The following is a 19,682-nucleotide window of genomic DNA, read 5'->3' on the forward strand; positions in this document are numbered from 1 at the left end:
TGTGTCGCTTTGCTAAATACCTCGCTCCCGGTCGGCGCCGTCTAGGGTGTGCAAACCGGTTAACCGAAAAACCGGTTAACCGAGACTTTTTGGCCTCTGTTAAAAACCGGTTTTTATAGTCTCTAACCGGTTAATAACCGAAACTGTATTTATTTTTCAATATTTGGAAAATTAGGCATTAAAAGGTTCAAAAATACGTAATTATTTAATGTTTTGTAATAATAAAGATTTATTCATTACGTTTCATTGACAACATTATTATCTGTAATGATTTTATTTTAAAAATTTCGTCTGTGATAGTATGAAAGTACATCCGTTTATTACGACTCCGATTTTAACGACCAGCCGCCTTTTAAGACACATTTTACACAGAATCCGTCCGTCAAGTCCGATTGCAACGACGAGCGACAACGTTTTTAGTTTTACTAGTAAATTGAGGAAACAAAGCTACTTCCACCCAAGCACGGCCCCCTGTCTTGCCTACAACAAGATTACATTGTGGCTACGTACCTTTTTGGAGTATTGCTTTTAAAATTTTAACAATTTGTTCGCCTCGGGTCTAATCTTATAAGCTAAATAGAACCCAATTTGTATTTTTCGATTGCGTATAAACTAGCTTTACTTACAAATGATGAGCAAGCACGCATACTAAAAAGGACTTTTCTAACTAAACAATTCACAATAAAATATGGTATTAATACTATGATGATAATAATACCCTGTAAATAAACCTATTGATTAAAATGTTTTAGTAATAGAGATGTAGATATTACTTTTAATTAAATGAAATGAAATTCGTTTTGTACGACATCCGGTTAGTACGACGTAATATCAGCGGTCCCTTGAGCGTCGTTGTAACCGGAGTCTACCGTATATTTCAAACTATATTTTTTAAAAGAAAGATAAAATGGAGATCTTGGTTTTCTTACATCAATTGCTTGTATTACTTGGGGCTTTGGGAGCTGAAGACCTTCGCGACATGCCTAGAAAACGCAACTGACGAATCACATAAATCACATTCAAACCACACAAGCCTTTTTTAGCAATTTCCGCATTTACCAAATTTCCAAAAACTGGATAAAAATGATCTTCATCGTGCAAGTAATACCTGCTACGATATCATCAACATCAGAATTCTTAAAGGCAATGGTAATTATTGCGTAGTACGGCCATTTACTAAAAATCCTCAAAACCGGTTAATAACCGGTTAACCGGTTTTGAAGGAAAAGTCTCGGTTATTAACCGGTTTTTTAAGTTAACCGGTTTTTGCATACCCTAGCGCCGTCACACACTCTTTCTTGATCCAAACCGCTCGCGCTCGCCGATCCTATACTGAACTAAATGAGCAAAGACCGATTCGCAGAGCACGGAAAGATTCAGTTCATTTCGGTCATTGATGGGATTTTATTCCTAACAGTTCATCGTTCGTGAACGACACAAGCCTAGCAGCCATAAGTGCGAATGAAAAGTCCCATCGCTGTGTCTCGCTCCAGTGTATGGCCGCCGCTCACCGCTGTCGCGCTTAGACCAATGTCGTGGTTGGGCTGCAAGGCCTGATTGGACGCTCATTGCGGAGCGTTCGGCGAGCGCGAGCGTGCATACTATTTATGCAAGCATCGTCTCAGGATACTTGTATGAGTTTCCATTGCTTGACATGCACGCCGCACGCTCCGCCCCGCCACACGCCCAATATGAGCGTCCACTCAGGGTGGCTAGCCGAATGGCACAATCGCTCACGAAACGCTCACGAAACGAAGCGCTAGTAGATATCTATCTCTATCGCGCTTGCGTATTGGCGCGACAGAGCCAGCGGCGTATCGCTTTCGTTTGGCGTCGGAGAAATGCCATTCGGCTACGGGGCCAGGTCTTACGGCCCAGCCACGACATTGGTCTAAGCGCGACAGCGGTGAGCGGCTTCCATACATTGGAGCGAGACACAGCGATGGGACTTCATTCGCACGTATGGCTACCGCTCGCCGCTGCCGCGCTTAGACCAATTTCGTGGCTGACACTTACGAAAAATGGTCGAAGAACAAGTTCAGATCCGGATCTGATTTCCGAAAACCGCTACACATGTTTGACGACCGATCTGGCTCAGTCGGTAGTGACCTTGCCCTAAGCCGTGGTCCTGGGTTCGAATCCCGGTAAGGGCATTTATTTGTGAGATGAGCACAAATATTTGTTCCTGAGTCATGGATGTTTTCTATGTTTATAAGTATAAGTATGTATTTATCTATTTAGGTATGTATATCGTCGCTTAGCACCCATAGTACAATCTTTGCTTAGTTTGGGGCTAAGTTGATTTGGGTAAGCTGTGCCCAATATTTGTTATTATTATTATTATTTATTTATGTTTAGTATGTTGTTGGGCATCGTACTGGGTCTCCAAAACTGCCGGTAGCCAGTTGAAATAGAATGTCCTCACAGTATCTTCCACCTCGTTGCGAATATTGCATATGTATCATTACACTTGAATCTTCTTTGACATTTTAGAATACGTTGCTTGTTACTCTTGATAGCGTAAGGGCCCGCGCACACGGATGCAACAGTTGCACGGCGAAATTTTTTGTCTCTGTCGTCACTCCTTAGACGCACGACAGAGACAAAAACCGGCCAAGAGCGTGTCGGGCCACGCTCAGTGTAGGGTTCCGTAGTTTTCCGTATTTTTCTCAAAAACTACTGAACCTATCAAGTTAAAAACAATTTTCCTAGAAAGTCTTTATAAAGTTCTACTTTTGTGATTTTTTTCATATTTTTTAAACTTATGGTTCAAAAGTTAGAGGGGGGGGGACGCACTTTTTTTTCCTTTAGGAGCGATTATTTCCGAAAATACTAATTTTATCAAAAAACGATCTGAGTAAACCCTTATTCATTTTTAAATACCTATCCAACAATATATCACACGTTGGGGTTGGAATGAAAAAAAAAATCAGCCCCCACTTTACATGTAGGGGGGGTACCCTAATAAAACATTTTTTTTTATTTTTTATTTTTGCACTTTGTTGGCGTGATTGATGTACATATTGGTACCAAATTTCAGCTTTCTAGTGCTAACGGTTACTGAGATTATCCGCGGACGGACGGACGGACGGACGGACAGACAGACATGGCGAAACTATAAGGGTTCCTAGTTGACTACGGAACCCTAAAAATGACGCCGTGCAACTGTTGCATCCGTGTGCGCGGAGCGTAAACGTTGCGTAACATGTACAGTAAACGGCCATAAAGAATACACATTGGTTTTTCGTCTTTGTAGAGCGTTGTCTCTTTCTTGCTTGTGACGTTGTCTCTTTGCAAAGACCACATTCTTTATAACTGTTTACTGTCTGTTATTTTTGGATCTATAATATCTACATCCTGTTTTTATTGAATTCCGTTAACTTTAAGGGAAGGTTTTTTAGATTAAATACACTTAATTTCTCTAATAAACTAGCGTCTTAAGTCTTACGGTTATTCAGTTATTTAAAAAATAAAAATAATTACTGAACATTTGTGTGACAGCCTTTACCACTTCCTAATGTTATTTGTTTTGACATGTGCCGTCAATCACTTGAAACTAACTTGAATATTATTCTTAAGGGTCTCTCACACTAATTAATTCATTTATTATGTGTGAAAACGATGAAAAAAGTTTTTTGGCAAATTTAACTAAAAGTGATATACAGGGTGGTTCATGCTGATAGCGAACCTAACGACGTAACGACGTGTCGAATTTAACGGAAAATAAAAAAAAACACTGTGTATAGTACCTTACTTAACCGTTTGGGAGCGCTGTTCACTTTCTCCATACAATTAAAGTTATTTTCCGTGACGTTTACGTTATCGAGTAATGTATTGAAAACTCATGGTAGCCTCACTGACCGCGCGAGAGTTGCGTGTCTGTAGGTACTGTCTGACGTCTGTGTGTTTATATATATTTTACCTCGCTATATTGTCAATGAAAATGTTTAGAAACGGCATCATGCCTTCGCAACGCATGCGTTTAATATTATTCTGGCCCTGAATTCCTTCAACTTATGTGTAGGTATGTGCTGGCTTTCGTAAAAACTTAGTTACTAATAATTGCACTAAATTGAAATATGCAATAAAATAATAATGCAGCATTAATTTCTTTATTGTTTATATTACAAACCAAGTAAAAAAAAAGCTTTTTTCTAAGATAAATTCCATGTTTTTCCTACTCAGGATAACACGCTCTTTCGATCTAGGAAAAAAATGTCCCACAATTTTCAGACGTACCTACCCAACGGGTTAGAAAAATTAAAGTCGGGACGCTTTTTTTCTTCAAGTAACACCCAAAACTATGGTAAATGGGTCTCAAATGGTCGTAAATTTAACTGGTAAACCCTGTGTAAACACCATTAATACCACCAATACTTACTTACCGATAAAATCCGACCAACCCAATTACCAAGTCCGTGTCATCCGCAACGCGCAATAAGCGAGACGACTAAAAAAACCAATTAGTCTGTCAGTTAGATTGTCAAAGAATTTCAGACACGTATTTTTTATTTTTTCTCGTAAACGAAAAATGACGACGATACAGTGCGTTGAAGTTTCGCGTGACGTCACGCCTAGGTACAATTTTTACTTAGAAGTGACGTCACAAGCCCCACCGGAACTTTGATGCTCTATATCTTTGTATTTTTTCATTAATTAGAAAAAGCAAAAAATATGTGTTCAGTATTTTTGGACGATCTAACTGACGGTTTAACAGAATGCCATTTTTTTATGTAGTCGTCATCCCTATTGAAAAAACGAATTTTTAAAGATATAAATAACATTATGAATCAAGGTGTTTGACATGCACGCCGCACTCCCCGCCCCGCTGTACCTAATATGAGGCGTGCACTCAGGCCACTAAAGCCGGGTCCAGACATGTATCATTTGCCCGATCCGATCACCGTATCCGTATCGCCGACGCGTATCATGATCGCATATGTGGACGGGTAATGATACGCGTATCATGATACGCGATCTCGATACGCCGTTATGATACGGCCCGACCCATGTCATGTCGGTTTTTGTCCGATCATCAAAGGTGATACAGATACGGACGGGGGTCAGTCTGGACGCATCACTCGCGACGCTCGGTCGGTTGCACGTGCGCGTCATTTTCGTGTCCTTGCCGTGAAATAAAAACAATGAATTGGAACAATGAAAATGTTATTAAATTTATCGAGGCCTATAAAGAAAAGCAAGTATTATGAGACCCCAGCCACAAAAGCTATTACAATTACAACAGGAATCTGAAGCAGGAAGCCTGGGATGAACTCTCCGTCGAAATGGAGTGTACAGTTGGCGAATTAAAGAAAAAGATGGATTATTTATTGGCAGCCCTTCGCCGTAGCAGAAACTGAACTGGGCAATTTGATACGCGATCATGACTATTGTGAAGATACGGATACGGAGCAAATCGGAGGCGTCCACAACTTGATACGGGGCTTGATACAATACGCAGATACGGTACGGTGATCGGATACGGTGATAGGATCGGGCAAATGATACATGTCTGGACCCGGCTTAACGGCTCAGCCACGACATTGGTCTAAGCGCGGCAGTGGTGAGCGGCGGCCATACATTGAAGCGAGACACAGCGATGGGACTTTTCATTCGCACGTATGGCTGCCGCTCACCGCTGTCGCGCTTAGACCAATGTCGTGGCTGGGCCGTTAATCTTATCCCCGCTGGCCCTGCTTGATAAGCAAGTAGATATGCAAATCGGCGATGTGTTCCTTATTTGGAACAGTTTCGAACTTTATGTCCAGTCTGCACTTTTCGAAAGGCCACACGTTAGGGAAGTCGTGCGCTGGTATCGATATGTTAGTCAGCTTCCAAGTTTGCTAAAACATTACAAAACACTGTCATTTTTTACACATTATAGTATTTTATGCAATCGGTATTTAAGAGAGGTCAAAAAAGGCGAGTGACGTTACACAGTTTGAGGCAAAGCCGATAAAATGCTAATTAAGACACCGCGAGTATTTTTTGACTCAGCTAAACAATTTTGCATACAATACTATTTCCACGACCACTCACTGCACCACTTTTTAAATAGTTTTTCTATAATAAGTCGAATAACTTTCATCAAATACTACACTAGGTATTTACTGGATTTTGACAGAAAATTTGACAGTTGGGAAAGACATTTAAACGCACTGCGTGTATGCACAAATGCGTTTTTGGCGAATAAGTAGACTAATAGTTAGTCTTGTCTTGCTTGACAACTATTGTTTAGGGTTTTAAGTGTCTGTGCACGATCCTGTAAATGACAAAATTTGACAAAATTTTATTTAATAAAAGTACGGGAGTAGAAAAAAAGCTACTTACGGACGGTGCAGGGCATTCTAACCCCGCAGCGAGCAGCCCTCTTTTTTTTTTTTTATTTTTTTTTTTTTTATGGGATAGGAGGCAAACGAGCAGACAGGTCGCCTGATGGTAAGCGATCACCGCCGCCCATGGACACCCGAAACACCCTCTGCCGATATATTGTTCTTTATTGATAATTTCGCATAATTTGAACTTGAACTCGACGAAACTGCGCCTGTACTCGTTGTGTAAGAATTCGTAAAACACGAAATGAAGCTGGAACAATAACAAGAAGAATAGTAAAGCATTATTGCAAAGGTTGAAGTTCTGAAGAGCTGGCCACGACATTACAATAGTACATTGTGCAACAAGGGGAGGAAGTTGAATATTACTAACAAGAGTAACTTAAATCGCGACTGCTTGCCGGCTTGTCACCCGTTTTTCATTCACCAATTTTTTTGTTTAATTCAAAACATATACAGGAATAGTACAGCAGACATAAAACTTCAGTACTCCGGCCCGTCGTTTCCTATACAGCGAGGTGTCAAACAGGGTGATCCGCTATCTCCAAAATTATTCACCAGCACCCTTGAAGAAGTTTTTAAAAGCCTGACGGTTTCCTGGGAGAATAGAGGAATAGTCGTCGGAGACAAGAGGTTATCAAACCTTCGCTTCGCCGACGACATTGTCCTCTTTGCTTCCTCGGAATCCGAACTGCAAGAAATGCTCCAAGATCTGAGCAACGCAAGCCTTCAGGTTGGACTTCGAATGAATCGTGCAAAGACACAAGTGATGACCAACAGCAAGAAACGTAGGGTCGAGGTAGATGGGCAGAATATACAATATGTCGACGAGTATATTTACTTGGGCCAGCTAGTCTCTTTCAGCAACAGGCAAGACAAAGAAGTCGAACGCCGCCGTGTCGATAACGCTTGGAAGAGCTACTGGTCCATGAAGGAGCTTATGAAGGGAAACCTTCCACTGTCACTCAAGAACGCTTATATACCGGGACTGACAATTTCATACAAAAAATGGTAAAACTAGATGGCGCTGCGGCACATCACAGCCTGAAGGTGGCAAAAATCATATTTTAAGGTGCTGTTTGATTTTTTTTACAGAATAAATCATGCGTAGTATGATGATAGTCAATCCTTTTTCAATAATTCTTGGATTAGAAACGGTAATTACCGATACATTATTTCCCCAAGGTTGGTGGTTGGTCCCGTTCAAGTTCAAGTAGTAGTTCCCACGACGGACGTACCTTCGCACGTTTATTTTCACGTCCGTGATATACTTCTCATTGGAGTAGCTGATGTCGGCGCGTTCGAAAACTACTTCTAAATTCCATAATAATAAAGATTATTTAGGTAAGTTTTTGATTCAAAAAATCAACACTCTTATTATGAGGAACAGTGGACATGGACAATAATGAAAATAAGTCATATATGGTACAGGTGGGACAGTCATGAATGTGGGTTAGTTTTAACTAATCGAAATATTTAAATGTCTACAAATGCTTGTCTATTGGACGTATTAGCATTCAGTGGACACATATGTCACTTTAGTTAATAATGTAAATAACAATATTATAGTAAATTTAATGTAAGTTTAGTATGTTATATTGTATCTTAAAAATAGTCAATACTTTCAAAAATAATGTAAATTATTAAAAACTAGCATTTGCCCGCGGCTTCGCTCGCGTTAAATTCGAAAATTGAGGAATGCTTCCACACCCCCCCCCCTATTTTAGGGAAGTAGGGGGTTAGAAAGCGACAAAAAGTAGCCTATGTCATTCTCCATCCCTATAACTATCTTCACTTAAAAAATCACGTCAATTCGTTGCTCCGTTTTGCCGTGAAAGACGGACAAACAAACAGACACACTTACTTTCCCATTTATAATATTAGTATGGAAGTATGGATATTTCGATTACTTAGTTGAAATTATCCCGCATTCAGGATTACCTGAATGTAATTTTAATTTTCTCGTCTCTAGTTTATGTACGAAGTGGTACCAATTGTTTTAAGCTAATATCATTCTTTATTTACTTATTTCAATAAATATACTTAAGTAGGTACTTACCCAAACTTGATGAACGTTAATGATAACTATAATTATTAGAATGTTCATCATCATCATTGTGCGTTTTATCCTTAGGCGCAGAAACTGACACGTTTTCGTACTATATTAAGGATAATATAGTACGAAAACGTGTCAGTTTCTGCGTTCCTATTAACCTGTAGGTACTTAATTACTCGCTACATAGCGACTAGGTACAATAAATTCGGCAATAAGTGTAAACCAATAATGGAGCAACCTTACGTCCACGTTCAGTAATTGTGACTTTCCACTAGTGAAGGTACCTTATGGCGGTTGGCGCTTACGCTGTTATTAATATGACGCTCTGAGCTAAACCGAAATGAGTGTTCTTTTACAGGCCCCGTAGCCGAATGGCATTTCTGCGACCCGAAACGAAATCGAATCGCCGCAGAATTCTTTATTCTTCAATTTAGGCATTAACATAATGCTCTTTATCGTGATGAAAGTCAAGGGGGAAATACATTTGTACAAAAATTCTTTATAAATAAATAAATTAATTTGTACCAATTATCCCAACTGAAAATACAATTTAAATTAAATAATTATGCATATAAAGCAAAATACATTATTTTGGTTTGTCACTTAAGTACATTTTCCATATATCCCGGTCTGTGATATAGTCCTTAACTTTATAGTATGCCCTAGCAATGAGCGCCCCTTTTACAACGGCTTTAAACTTTGCGTCTGTAAGATTACAAATTTCTAGTGGAATTTTATTGTAGAACTTTGTACAGTTTCCCAAGAAGGACTTTTTTTTACGTTTTTACTAGTCTACAGGAAGAAACTTTAAGCTTACCCGAATTTCTGGTAACCTTTGCTTTCTCAGAGTTTGTTGGAAAAGCGTACAAATTTCTCCTGACATACATAATGACTTCGAAAATATATAGGGACGGCAACGTTAAAATGTCAATATTTTTAAAGATTTCTCTTAGTGAATCTCGTGTCTTTAAATTATAAATTGCTCTTAATGCTCGTTTTTGTAGTATAAATATTGTTTCTATATCGGCTGCAGAGCCCCACAATACAAGACCGTACGACATCAAACTATTAAAGTAGGCGAAGTAAACCAGTCGTGCCGTTTCTACATTAGTTAACTGTTTCATTTTTTTGACTGCAAAAGCAGCTGAGCTCAATCTATTTGCTAGTGTAGTTACATGAGATCCCCATTGTAATTTTGGGTCCAGCGTTATTCCTAAAAACACCGTTGTTTGCGCAAAGCCAAGAAGCTGACCATTAAGCTTGATATTCGAGACTAAATTTAGATTAGAACCAGTACATAAGGAGAATTTCATACACTTGGTTTTCTTTGGGTTCAACATTAAATTATTTACAGAAAACCAATGGCCTACCTCAGAGAGAGTGTTGTTCACCTCAACTAATTCGGTATCTCTTCTATTCACCTTAAAAAGTAAAGAAGTGTCATCGGCATACATGACAATGCCAGATTTTTGGCTCACCATATATGGCAGGTCATTCACATATACCAGAAACAGAAAAGGGCCTAAAATCGAACCCTGTGGCACACCCATCTCTACCACTTTATCTGTTGAAAAAGCGCCATTTACAGTAACTCTTTGGCTTCTTTCTGATAGATACGAGTGTATGAGATTTAATGCTGGTCCTTGAATACCATAGAAACAGAGCTTGGAAATTAACGTTTTATGATCTACGCAATCAAAAGCTTTGGAAAGGTCGCAGAAAACTCCAATCACGTCCTGCGACTCTTCCCAAGCTTGCAAAATAAATTTGATTAGACTTATACCTGCGTCAGCAGTAGATTTATTTTTGGTAAAGCCAAATTGTTGTTCATGTAGAATTTTATTACGATTGAAATAGGAAATCAATTGATTAAGGATCATCTTTTCAAATATTTTACTGAATGCAGGCAATATAGACACTGGACGATAGTCAGTCGGATTATGGCTATCACCTGATTTGAAAATTGGTACTACTTTACTGAATTTCATTAAACTTGGGAATACACCGATATCTATACAATTGTTAAAAATTAATGCCAGAGTTGGTGCCACAATCTCCAAAATCGATTTCAGTACCTGGACCGAAACACCCCATAAATCTTCAGTTTTCTTTACTTGTAACATTTTAAACGTCTTCATTATGTCTAATGCGGAAACACACTGAAATTTAAAGTGACTTAAATTTTTAAGTTCTACATTTTGACGTAGCAAAGATTCAGCAACAGCTGTTGACGATGACAGTAATCTAGTGGTTTCTTTGGGTATTTCGGAAAAGAAAGCATTGAACTCATTTGCTACTTTAACGGGATCTGCTTCTAATTTACCATTGACTGTCAAGGTGATTGAAGGATTTCGTTTACTGTTTTGACCAGTTTCAGTGTTTATTATTTTCCAGACCGCTTTAGATTTACTTTTAGAGGTTTTTATTTTTTCTTTAAGATAAGCTGCTTTTGCTTTTTTGCATACTAGTTTAAAAACTTTTGAATAGTTTCTGACGTATTGGTGAAAATTTTCGTTGTTGGTGTAAGATCTTCTTTCATATAACTGATACAATCTGTCTCTACTTATGCGTATACCCTTCGTGGCCCACTCTCGAAATGACATTCTACTTTTTAATCTTATTTGCTTTTTTCCACAAGTTTTATTAAATTCCGTGCACACTGTGTTCTGGAGCATGTTAAACAGCTCATTCGGGTCATTCGACTCTACTTGTGTATTTGAGATTTTAGCAGCCAAGTTAAACTTAAGTTGTTCCAGTCTGTTTTTACCTAGTGGCCTAATTTCGATCACGCGGCCAGTATCTTTCTTTTCACTCGGTAGGCTAACAATAAGAGCTTTATGGTCCGAACGAACACCGTTCACCACACTTGACCCCAGATGAGAACAGTTTAACCAAACGTTATCAATGCATGTAGCGGTAGTAGGAGTAACCCGAGTAGGTTCCTCAAACACGTAATGTAGATTGAATGACCGAAACAAAGATACATACAGGTCTTTATCAATAGATTGAGTTAAAACATCTATATTGAAATCGCCACATACGACTATTGATTTTTTGGAATTGGACGCTTTATTCAAGACATCTTCAACAGTATTCATAAAATAAGCCATGTTGCTAGAAGGTGGCTTATAGATACAAATTATAAGATACTGGTCCAGCTCTGCAGAGGCGATCTCACATATTCGATCCACAGAAAGAGCCGACAGGTCCCTACGCTCTTTAAATGCTAGGCCATCTTTCACTAATACAATAGAGCCACCCCTACCGTGGTCGTTCTGTTATAAGCGCTAGCTACTACAAAATTACTTACATTAAACTTCATTGTGTCGTCTTTCAACCAAGTTTCCGTCAAGCAAACCACATCGAGATCTTGTCTTTCTGTAAACAACTCTAAATCTAGGATTTTGCCAGAGAAGCGATTTATGTTTTGGTGTAGTAGTGAAATACTTTTTTGCTTATCTGTTGTCTTTACTGTAAGTTTAAATTATGCAAAGAAATTTCTTTCGGCACTTTAGTATTTGTATTGCTGGTGTCACCAAATACATTGGTAATAGACTGTTTTGCATTTAGTACATGTGGATCAGAAATGTTATATGCCAATAATTTCACTAAACACCGTTTCTCTACTTGCGACATGTACATTGTATATTTTGTTAATTTGAAATTATAGATAAATTTATTAACATCAAATAACTGGATTGCTTCACGAACCTGGCTCGTCGCATTATACATAAACAAATTCATTCGGTGAATACACAGGTTGTAATCTCGAGTCATATTAAAACAGTATGGAAACGTACATACAATTATCTTACATTTAGATTTAATTTGAATGTCAATCAGTGATTTAATGCCAGTATCCAGCGACCTCTTAGTTACATTAGTATGGTTTCCGGCCAATACAACTATTAATGGAAGAATACAACTATTAAAGAATTATTAATGGAAGGTTTTTTTAAATTGAAATATGTACGTTATAGACCGAAGTTATTTTTCATCAACCCTCCCCACTCCTCCCTCCTCTGCGTCACCCCTCTACCCTCCCTTAAAGTGCCGAAAATGCGGTTTTTCTCGATTTCTGACAAAACTGTTGAAGATACAGAAAAAGCGCGTAGGAACGAAGTAATCCTTAATAAATTTACTACAAATCATTCATTAACACTTTGGTTCTAGCACTTATAATTTACGCGTGATCCGTCACGAAAGTTGGTCCTTTGCTGCAATCTTCTTTAGTGAATGTTAAGTTTTCGCCCAAAATGCATACGAAATCGTCGAAATTTGTTTGATATAACTAAAATATTGTAACTCATGACTAAAATAAAATTAAAGGGGAAAAATCACTACCATGGGTGGAATTTCCAATATGTCTTGGAATTCCAGTAACTATTTAAGACGTAATATTTTCACGGTAGTAGTCGCTAGGAGTACCATTGATCTATATAGTGTATCTATGACTGGGGATGAGCTTTTGGTAGCTGTTGGTAGAGCCCTGGAGTATCAATCCAGTAGCCGTGAGTTCAAGTCCCACCCATGGTAGTGATTTTTGCCCCTGTCATTCATTTTCAGTTTATAATATTTTAGTAATATCAAACAGATTTCATAAGCAATTTGGGAGAAAACTTAACATTCACTAAAGAAAATTGCAGTAAAGGACCAACTTTCGTGATGGATCACGCGAAATCTATAAGTGCTAGAACCAAAGTGTCAATGAACGATTTGTAGTAAATTTATCAAGGATTACTTCTTTCCTACACGCTTTTTCTGTATCTACAACGGTTTTGTCAGAAATCGCGAAAAACCGCATTTTCGGCTATTTAAGGGGGGGAAGAGGGGTGACGCAGAGGGGGGAGGGATGGGGAGGGTTGATGAAAAATAACTTTGGCCTGTAATGTACATATCCCAATCAAAAAAAATCTTCCATTAATTATGCCAACATTTTCATACATAACTTTCCAGAAGCAACGGACTAGTAGCCGAATGGCTATCGTCGACGCCAGACGCCGACAGAAATGCAGTCTAGCTCTGTCGCACCCATACGTAAGAGCAATAGAGATAGATAGCTACGAAACAGAATATTATCGTGAGCGTTTGTGCATTCTGCTACGTACACAGCTTCCACCGATTGCTGGATGGCTACACCATCTGATTGCGGTGTCAAGGGTTGAAATTTCTAAGTAAATGACGTTTTCCTAAAGGTGTGTTGAAGCATAGTATTCTACTGCAAATATGGCCAGAGGGTGCCGCTAGCCTTCGGATATTGTCATATACTTTGGAGTTTAGACTATTGACCCTCGCCACCGTGACAAGATGGTTAAGCAGTATAGGCATTCGTCCGGTAAAGGTACCACGCTGGTTCGATTCCAGCTCTGGACACTGCAGGTGTTAGTAATTTTCTCTTTGCATGACATTTATATCAACCTAAAAATATTATCTTAATTTAAAGTACCTATTTTGAATTTAAATTTGTTCTTTGACATGTGAAATTTGACAAATAATGAGATGCTATGCAATAATATAAGGGCCACCACCACAGGGTACTCTTTCCCGTAGAATGTCACATATGAATCACGCAAATGTCAATATAATTGTAAAATAATTTCATTATGTCAAGCCACAGCGGATGCAATTATTAATAAAATACCTATTTTACCTACCCATCTATGTTACGCATTATAGGTAGGTAAGTTAGTATTGGGCTATTAGTTTCCTATACTTAAAATAAAATATTTTATGCAGTACACGAAATAAAGCACCACATAATTAGAAGAAAAATGTGAGTGTGCACGGAAAAACGTCCCATTTTTTTTGTCGATTGCTATAAAGCCGCTTTGTCAGTTTATTGATATAAAGATATAGTTGTAGTTTTAGTAATACTGTTTTTTTGCATATTGTGTAGTTTTAAGTTTATTACGAATAAATATTTTGATTGATTGATTGATTGATTGATTGAAGTAAATCTCGCCTTAATGGTAACCGACAAAGTGGGACGTTTTACTAAACACACTCACAAATATGGACAGAGTTATGTTTAAACATAATTTGTATTTAATAAGTCAAAGACAAAGATAATATAAAGTAAATAAATTGAACGTGACGTCACTCCTCAGTATTTCATACTAATTCCATATTAGCAAATCGTTTTGACAGTTCGTATAACATTTAATTAAACACTAAAATGTCAGAGAAAGCTTTCTTCATTCCGTCTAGTTTAATTCATAGTGATGCCACAGCCTAGACAAAAGCAAAGACGTAGACGTATCTGTTTATAACTTAATATTAAGTTTGCAGGCTCACGTCTCCGAAATCGCTCTGTATTCAGGTTTATGTAGGATTAATTTAGACACTGATTTTAATCATTTGTCTATATTTGTAAAACAGATGCTCGCTGAAATATTCATAGTCATCAAATACCTAAATGTATTAAGGTAGAATAAGTGCAACAGTATACCTGTGTAGGCGTAACATTTTGGGCTAGTTCTAACAAAGCGGAAATCGCACGGATGTGTAAGTAGTGTTAACGTTCTAGTACTATTCTATTAAAATTGATCCGTGCGATTTCCGCTGTGACCGAACTCGCCCTTTATTTTAAAGATTTATCAATAAAGGTTTTTAAAATATAAATAAAAGACCTTCTATTTACAGGCTTCAGGAGAAGACACGGGTATCGACTACCTAGAAACCTGGCGCGGTATGGAAGAAGCGGCGCGAAGGGGGTTAGCGCGGGGCATCGGCGTTTCTAACTTCAACGCCGACCAGCTCCAGCGGGTCTTACGAGTCGCGCAGATCAAACCACTCGTCAACCAGATAGAGGTAACCTTAAACAGGGGAACTAAGAGACTTAAGGCCAGTTGCATCAACCACGGTTAACAGGCACATCAACGTACAAGAAATTTAACACTTTCGCAAGAAATCGCCTGGTGGGCACTCACTCGTGAACTTTACTCAGATACCGGAGAGGAAAACCCGCCGGCGGGTTCTCGCCATACAAACGGGCGGTTATAAATTAAGACCGGATGTGTTAACAAACTCTAAGGTAAGGTAACAGACGATTTGGTGCAACCGACCGTAAGAAGTGTACGGTACTTGAACGGTAGATGTCACTGTAGGGTCTATAGGGTCGCCCTATAGTGACAATATTCTAGTGTTGTTAATAGACTAGCCTTGAGGACTTCTGAACCTTAAAGACTTGCAAACCTTGAAGGTTCAAGCTTTGAAGGCTCAAGCGTTAAAGGTTTGAGCTCAAAAACGGTTCAGAACCTTAAAGACTCAAGCTTTTTATGAGCTCTTAAGAGTAAGTCTTTAAGACTCAGGCTTCATAGATAGCTCAAACCCCCAAACCTCGAAGACCTGGGTCAATCGTCAAAAGCTCAAACAACGAGCGTTATAGGCAGGAAGTATTATTGTGTATTTATTTTTAACCCTTAATTTGACGGTGTCCGGTGTGGTAGTTTTTAGGGATCCGTACACAAAGGGTAATAACGCGACTATATTACTAAAATTCCGCTGTCCGTCTATCCAGTCACGTCAACAGGCTGTATCTCGTGTATCTCAGGATACTAAAAAGTACGAAATTCTCAGTGGGCGAATCCGACTCGCACTTGGCCTGTTTTTACTTCTGTCGACCTCAGGCTTAAAAGCTTTTATAGACTTAAACCTTCAACGCTTAAGAAGCTTTAAAGCTTGAGGCCTGAAGACTCGAGGTTTTTGTGCTCGTAAGCAGCAACGCGAACTAATTAAGTTGAGGCTTATATAGTCGAGGCTTTAAGGTTCGAGGCTTCAAGACTCAAAAGTCGGGACTCGAGTTTTGTAGTTTACGCCTCAAAGCTTAAATTCACAACACTACAATATTCGCTGGCAATGCATGAGGTTCTTGGTGGCCCAAATGGCAGAAATCTAGAGGTCGTATTTCACCAACGACAGTAGTGTTTTCACTTTGAAATGTTTGCTATAGCCTGTCAACCAAATTTTGGCAGTAGCAATATGTACATCAAACTAAAGTATGGTATCCCTATGAAAAACAGCAATGTACGTCGAACAGCCACAGACAAGGTGCTCGCTCGGCCTGCAGTATTAAAATTTAAATTATTTCCACGTCCACCAAGCCGCCCTATGAATTAGATAATGTATTGAAAAGGGACGGATATATGCTATTAGTCATCTCTCTTTTTGGTAGGGTGGAAGTCTCCACAGATTTACAAATGACACGCGAAGATTCCAAGAATTTCAAAACTAGTGTTGCTAGCCCGCGATTTTTTCAAATTTGCCGCCTTTTTTTAGTGACAAGATTTGGTTGACCGTCTATAGTTCATATTTTTTTATTTTTGACTTAATACCTCAACCTTACCCGGCGTCAGAAGAAAAAAAGGGATTCTTATTTTGATAATGTAAGAAGCGCCTGGAATGCGTTGGTTCGTTGGGTGGACGACATTCGAAATAATGCGGGGCACTTCTGGATGAGACTAGCCCAGGACCGGGATAAGTGGCGTATAGTCAACCAATTGGAACCCTAGCCCACTGTAGAGCTATGTCATAGTGACGTTATAAATCAGATTGTAGGAAAATCTCTTACTGTTTGTCATTTCGACATGGTTGTAGAGGGTTCCAATTGGTTGACTGTACATGAAGGGAGACCTATGCTCGGCTAAAATGATGATGATGATGACTTTTTATAATTTATATTTCAGATAAACCCAACGCTGACTAACCACGAGCTAGTCAACTTCTGCAAAGCCAACGGCGTGGTTCCAGTGGCGTATACCGCACTAGGTCTGCTATCAGAAGCTCGGCCAGAATTTGCTGATAAGGATGTCATTAAGACGGACGCGGCCCTTGGCAGGGTGGCTGAGCAACATGGGAAGACTCGAGCTCAAGTTGTCCTGAGATATCTGGTAAGTTCACTCAAAGACATATCGTCACTACTTTAAAAAAAACCGGCCAAGAGCGTGTCGGGCCACGCTCAGTGTAGGGTTCCGTAGTTTTCCGTATTTTTCTCAAAAACTACTGAACCTATCAAGTTGAAAACAATTTTCCTAGAAAGTCTTTATAAAGTTCTACTTTTGTGATTTTTTTCATATTTTTTAAACATACGGTTCAAAAGTTAGAGGGGGGGGACGCACTTTTTTTTCCTTTAGGAGCGATTATTTCCGAAAATATTATTATTATCCAAAAAAAATCTTAGTAAACCCTTATTCATTTTTAAATACCTATCCAACAATATATCACACGTTGGGGTTGGAATGAAAAAAAATATCAGCCCCCACTTTACATGTAGGGGGGGTACCCTAATAAAACATTTTTTTCCATTTTTTATTTTTGCACTTTGTTGGCGTGATTGATATACATATTGGTACCAAATTTCAGCTTTTTAGTGCTAACGGTCACTGAGATTATCCGCGGACGGACGGACGGACGGACAGACAGACATGGCGAAACTATAAGGGTTCCTAGTTGACTACGGAACCCTAAAAATGTATCTTCGTCTGTCAATGAAAAGAAAATTGTAGTAAGTATGTATGGAATGCATATAGACTTACTGCGTTTTAACTTTGAGGAACAGCGTGAGATACGAGATTTTTTTTAAAGTAGTGACGATATCTAACTCCGTATAGACAGCTACAGTCTAAGAAAAAAACGTACCCCAGAACCATATAGAAATAGGTACGGTGGCCTAGATGGCGTTACACCTTTGGTGGACGCTTGGCTAGATGGCGCTAATATTAATATTTGACATTTTAACACATCAAGCTAACAATATGGGCCAAATTGTCAAAACTGGGGTTTAACCCTTCGTCTGTGTTTGATAAGGATCCTAACATAAGGCGTTGGACTTTAAAATAATATATACGAAGGGTTAAAAGTTTTAAGCTTGTGTCGACAAATGGCAGTCTATGCACTGTGATTACATATTTTACAGGGTGACCACTATTTACTACAACCAAAATTCCCTGACTTTTCCCGGTTTTCCAGGCGTTTTTTCAAGTTTTTCCCTGACCATAATCTTAAATGTAATAAATATACAATGTATAATTGGAATACATTTTTGAGTTTTTGCTTGGGTGTAACTGAAACAAAGTCATCAGTTAGCATGGTTTATTATAATATAAGTACATATTTTAAAATCTATTGAAACTTCGCAATTTGTTCTTCTAATAACTCAGCTTCCTTGGCAGCTCCGTCGAGAAGTTTTTGCTTTTTGGCTTTAAGTTCTCTGACCATTTCTTCATTTTTTCTTTTTTCTGCTTTGAGTTTCGCCTCAGAACTTAAATTTTCCTTTCTTTTGTGTAGCTCCTCTGTGTACAAGGAGTGAGCATTACGAGCCGCGTGGATCATTTTTTTTCCAATATTTATTTTTTCTATACCGCCGTGGTACGATATAGCATCATAAATGCGTCTTTGCGCAATTATAGATTCTTGCGAAAGATTTTCTACCAATATTTCCTTATTGATGGAAAAGCCACGCTCACTATAAGCGTTTCCGTGAGATAACACCAGGACCATTTTTATTAAAGATTGCAAGTCTTTATTTTCCTTTTTCGTCAAACTGAGCCAAACATCATCCAGTCGGTGACCATCCTTAATGGAAAAATGTTTCATTGATTTTTCAAATTCAGGTGATTTACAAATATCGTTGAAAGCACTTTTGGCGTTATCTGCTTCATATCCTGAAAGCCGGTTATTTTTGACAAATATGTCCAACACTTTATCGAGCCTCTCTCGTCGGAATTCTGCATTGACTGCGATTGCGGGATCGAAACAAGATATTCCCTTAGTCAAAGCATACGAAAGTGGGGATGTTTGGCATAATGACACGCAAAATTCTATTAGACTCTTTCGACAGTCTTGACGGAAACGCAAGATATCGATATCTTTGATATCGCGGCTATTTCGAAGAGCATTCTTTACAGCGAAGCCCAAGTCGATTTCTTTCGCGTTTATCAGATTAGACTCCTTTTTCAAATCAATCGACGTGATATTAGTGGCAGAATCCAATACATCCACTTTAACAACTCTTTGCATGATTTTTTTCAGTGTGGCCAAAAGTGATTCGTATAAAAGTGGAGCAAGTGGTGCGTCGGATTGAAATAATGTTAAAAATGGCTCCACTTGCACCGCCACCGATTGAAAAAAGGCCAATTTAGCCTTTAATAATTTGTCTTCCAATGCAGCATTTACTACTGTAAAGCTTGCGCTGTCAGGTGCTTTTTTTTCGTTTTTAATTCCCTTCACATATTTTTCAACGTTGGGTATGATTTTAGTGGCGCGATCAACAACGCTAAAGTTCTCGAGCCAACGTA

The 19,682-nt window shown here is 38.7% G+C and overlaps 1 protein-coding gene across 1 annotated transcript in view; it reads left to right on the plus strand.

Moving 5' to 3' along the window:
- The window catches only part of LOC125236568 (aldo-keto reductase AKR2E4-like), a 32,456-nt gene that overhangs the window by 5,821 nt on the left and 6,953 nt on the right, over positions 1-19,682 (plus strand). The window contains exons 4-5 of the mRNA XM_048143418.1: positions 15,031-15,198; positions 17,073-17,276. Coding sequence (XP_047999375.1) covers positions 15,031-15,198; positions 17,073-17,276 — 372 coding nt within the window. The remainder of the gene's footprint in view (positions 1-15,030; positions 15,199-17,072; positions 17,277-19,682) is intronic.

This window comes from Leguminivora glycinivorella, chromosome 19 (assembly GCF_023078275.1).
Source record: "Leguminivora glycinivorella isolate SPB_JAAS2020 chromosome 19, LegGlyc_1.1, whole genome shotgun sequence".
In the NCBI taxonomy this organism is placed as follows: Eukaryota; Metazoa; Arthropoda; class Insecta; order Lepidoptera; family Tortricidae; genus Leguminivora; species Leguminivora glycinivorella.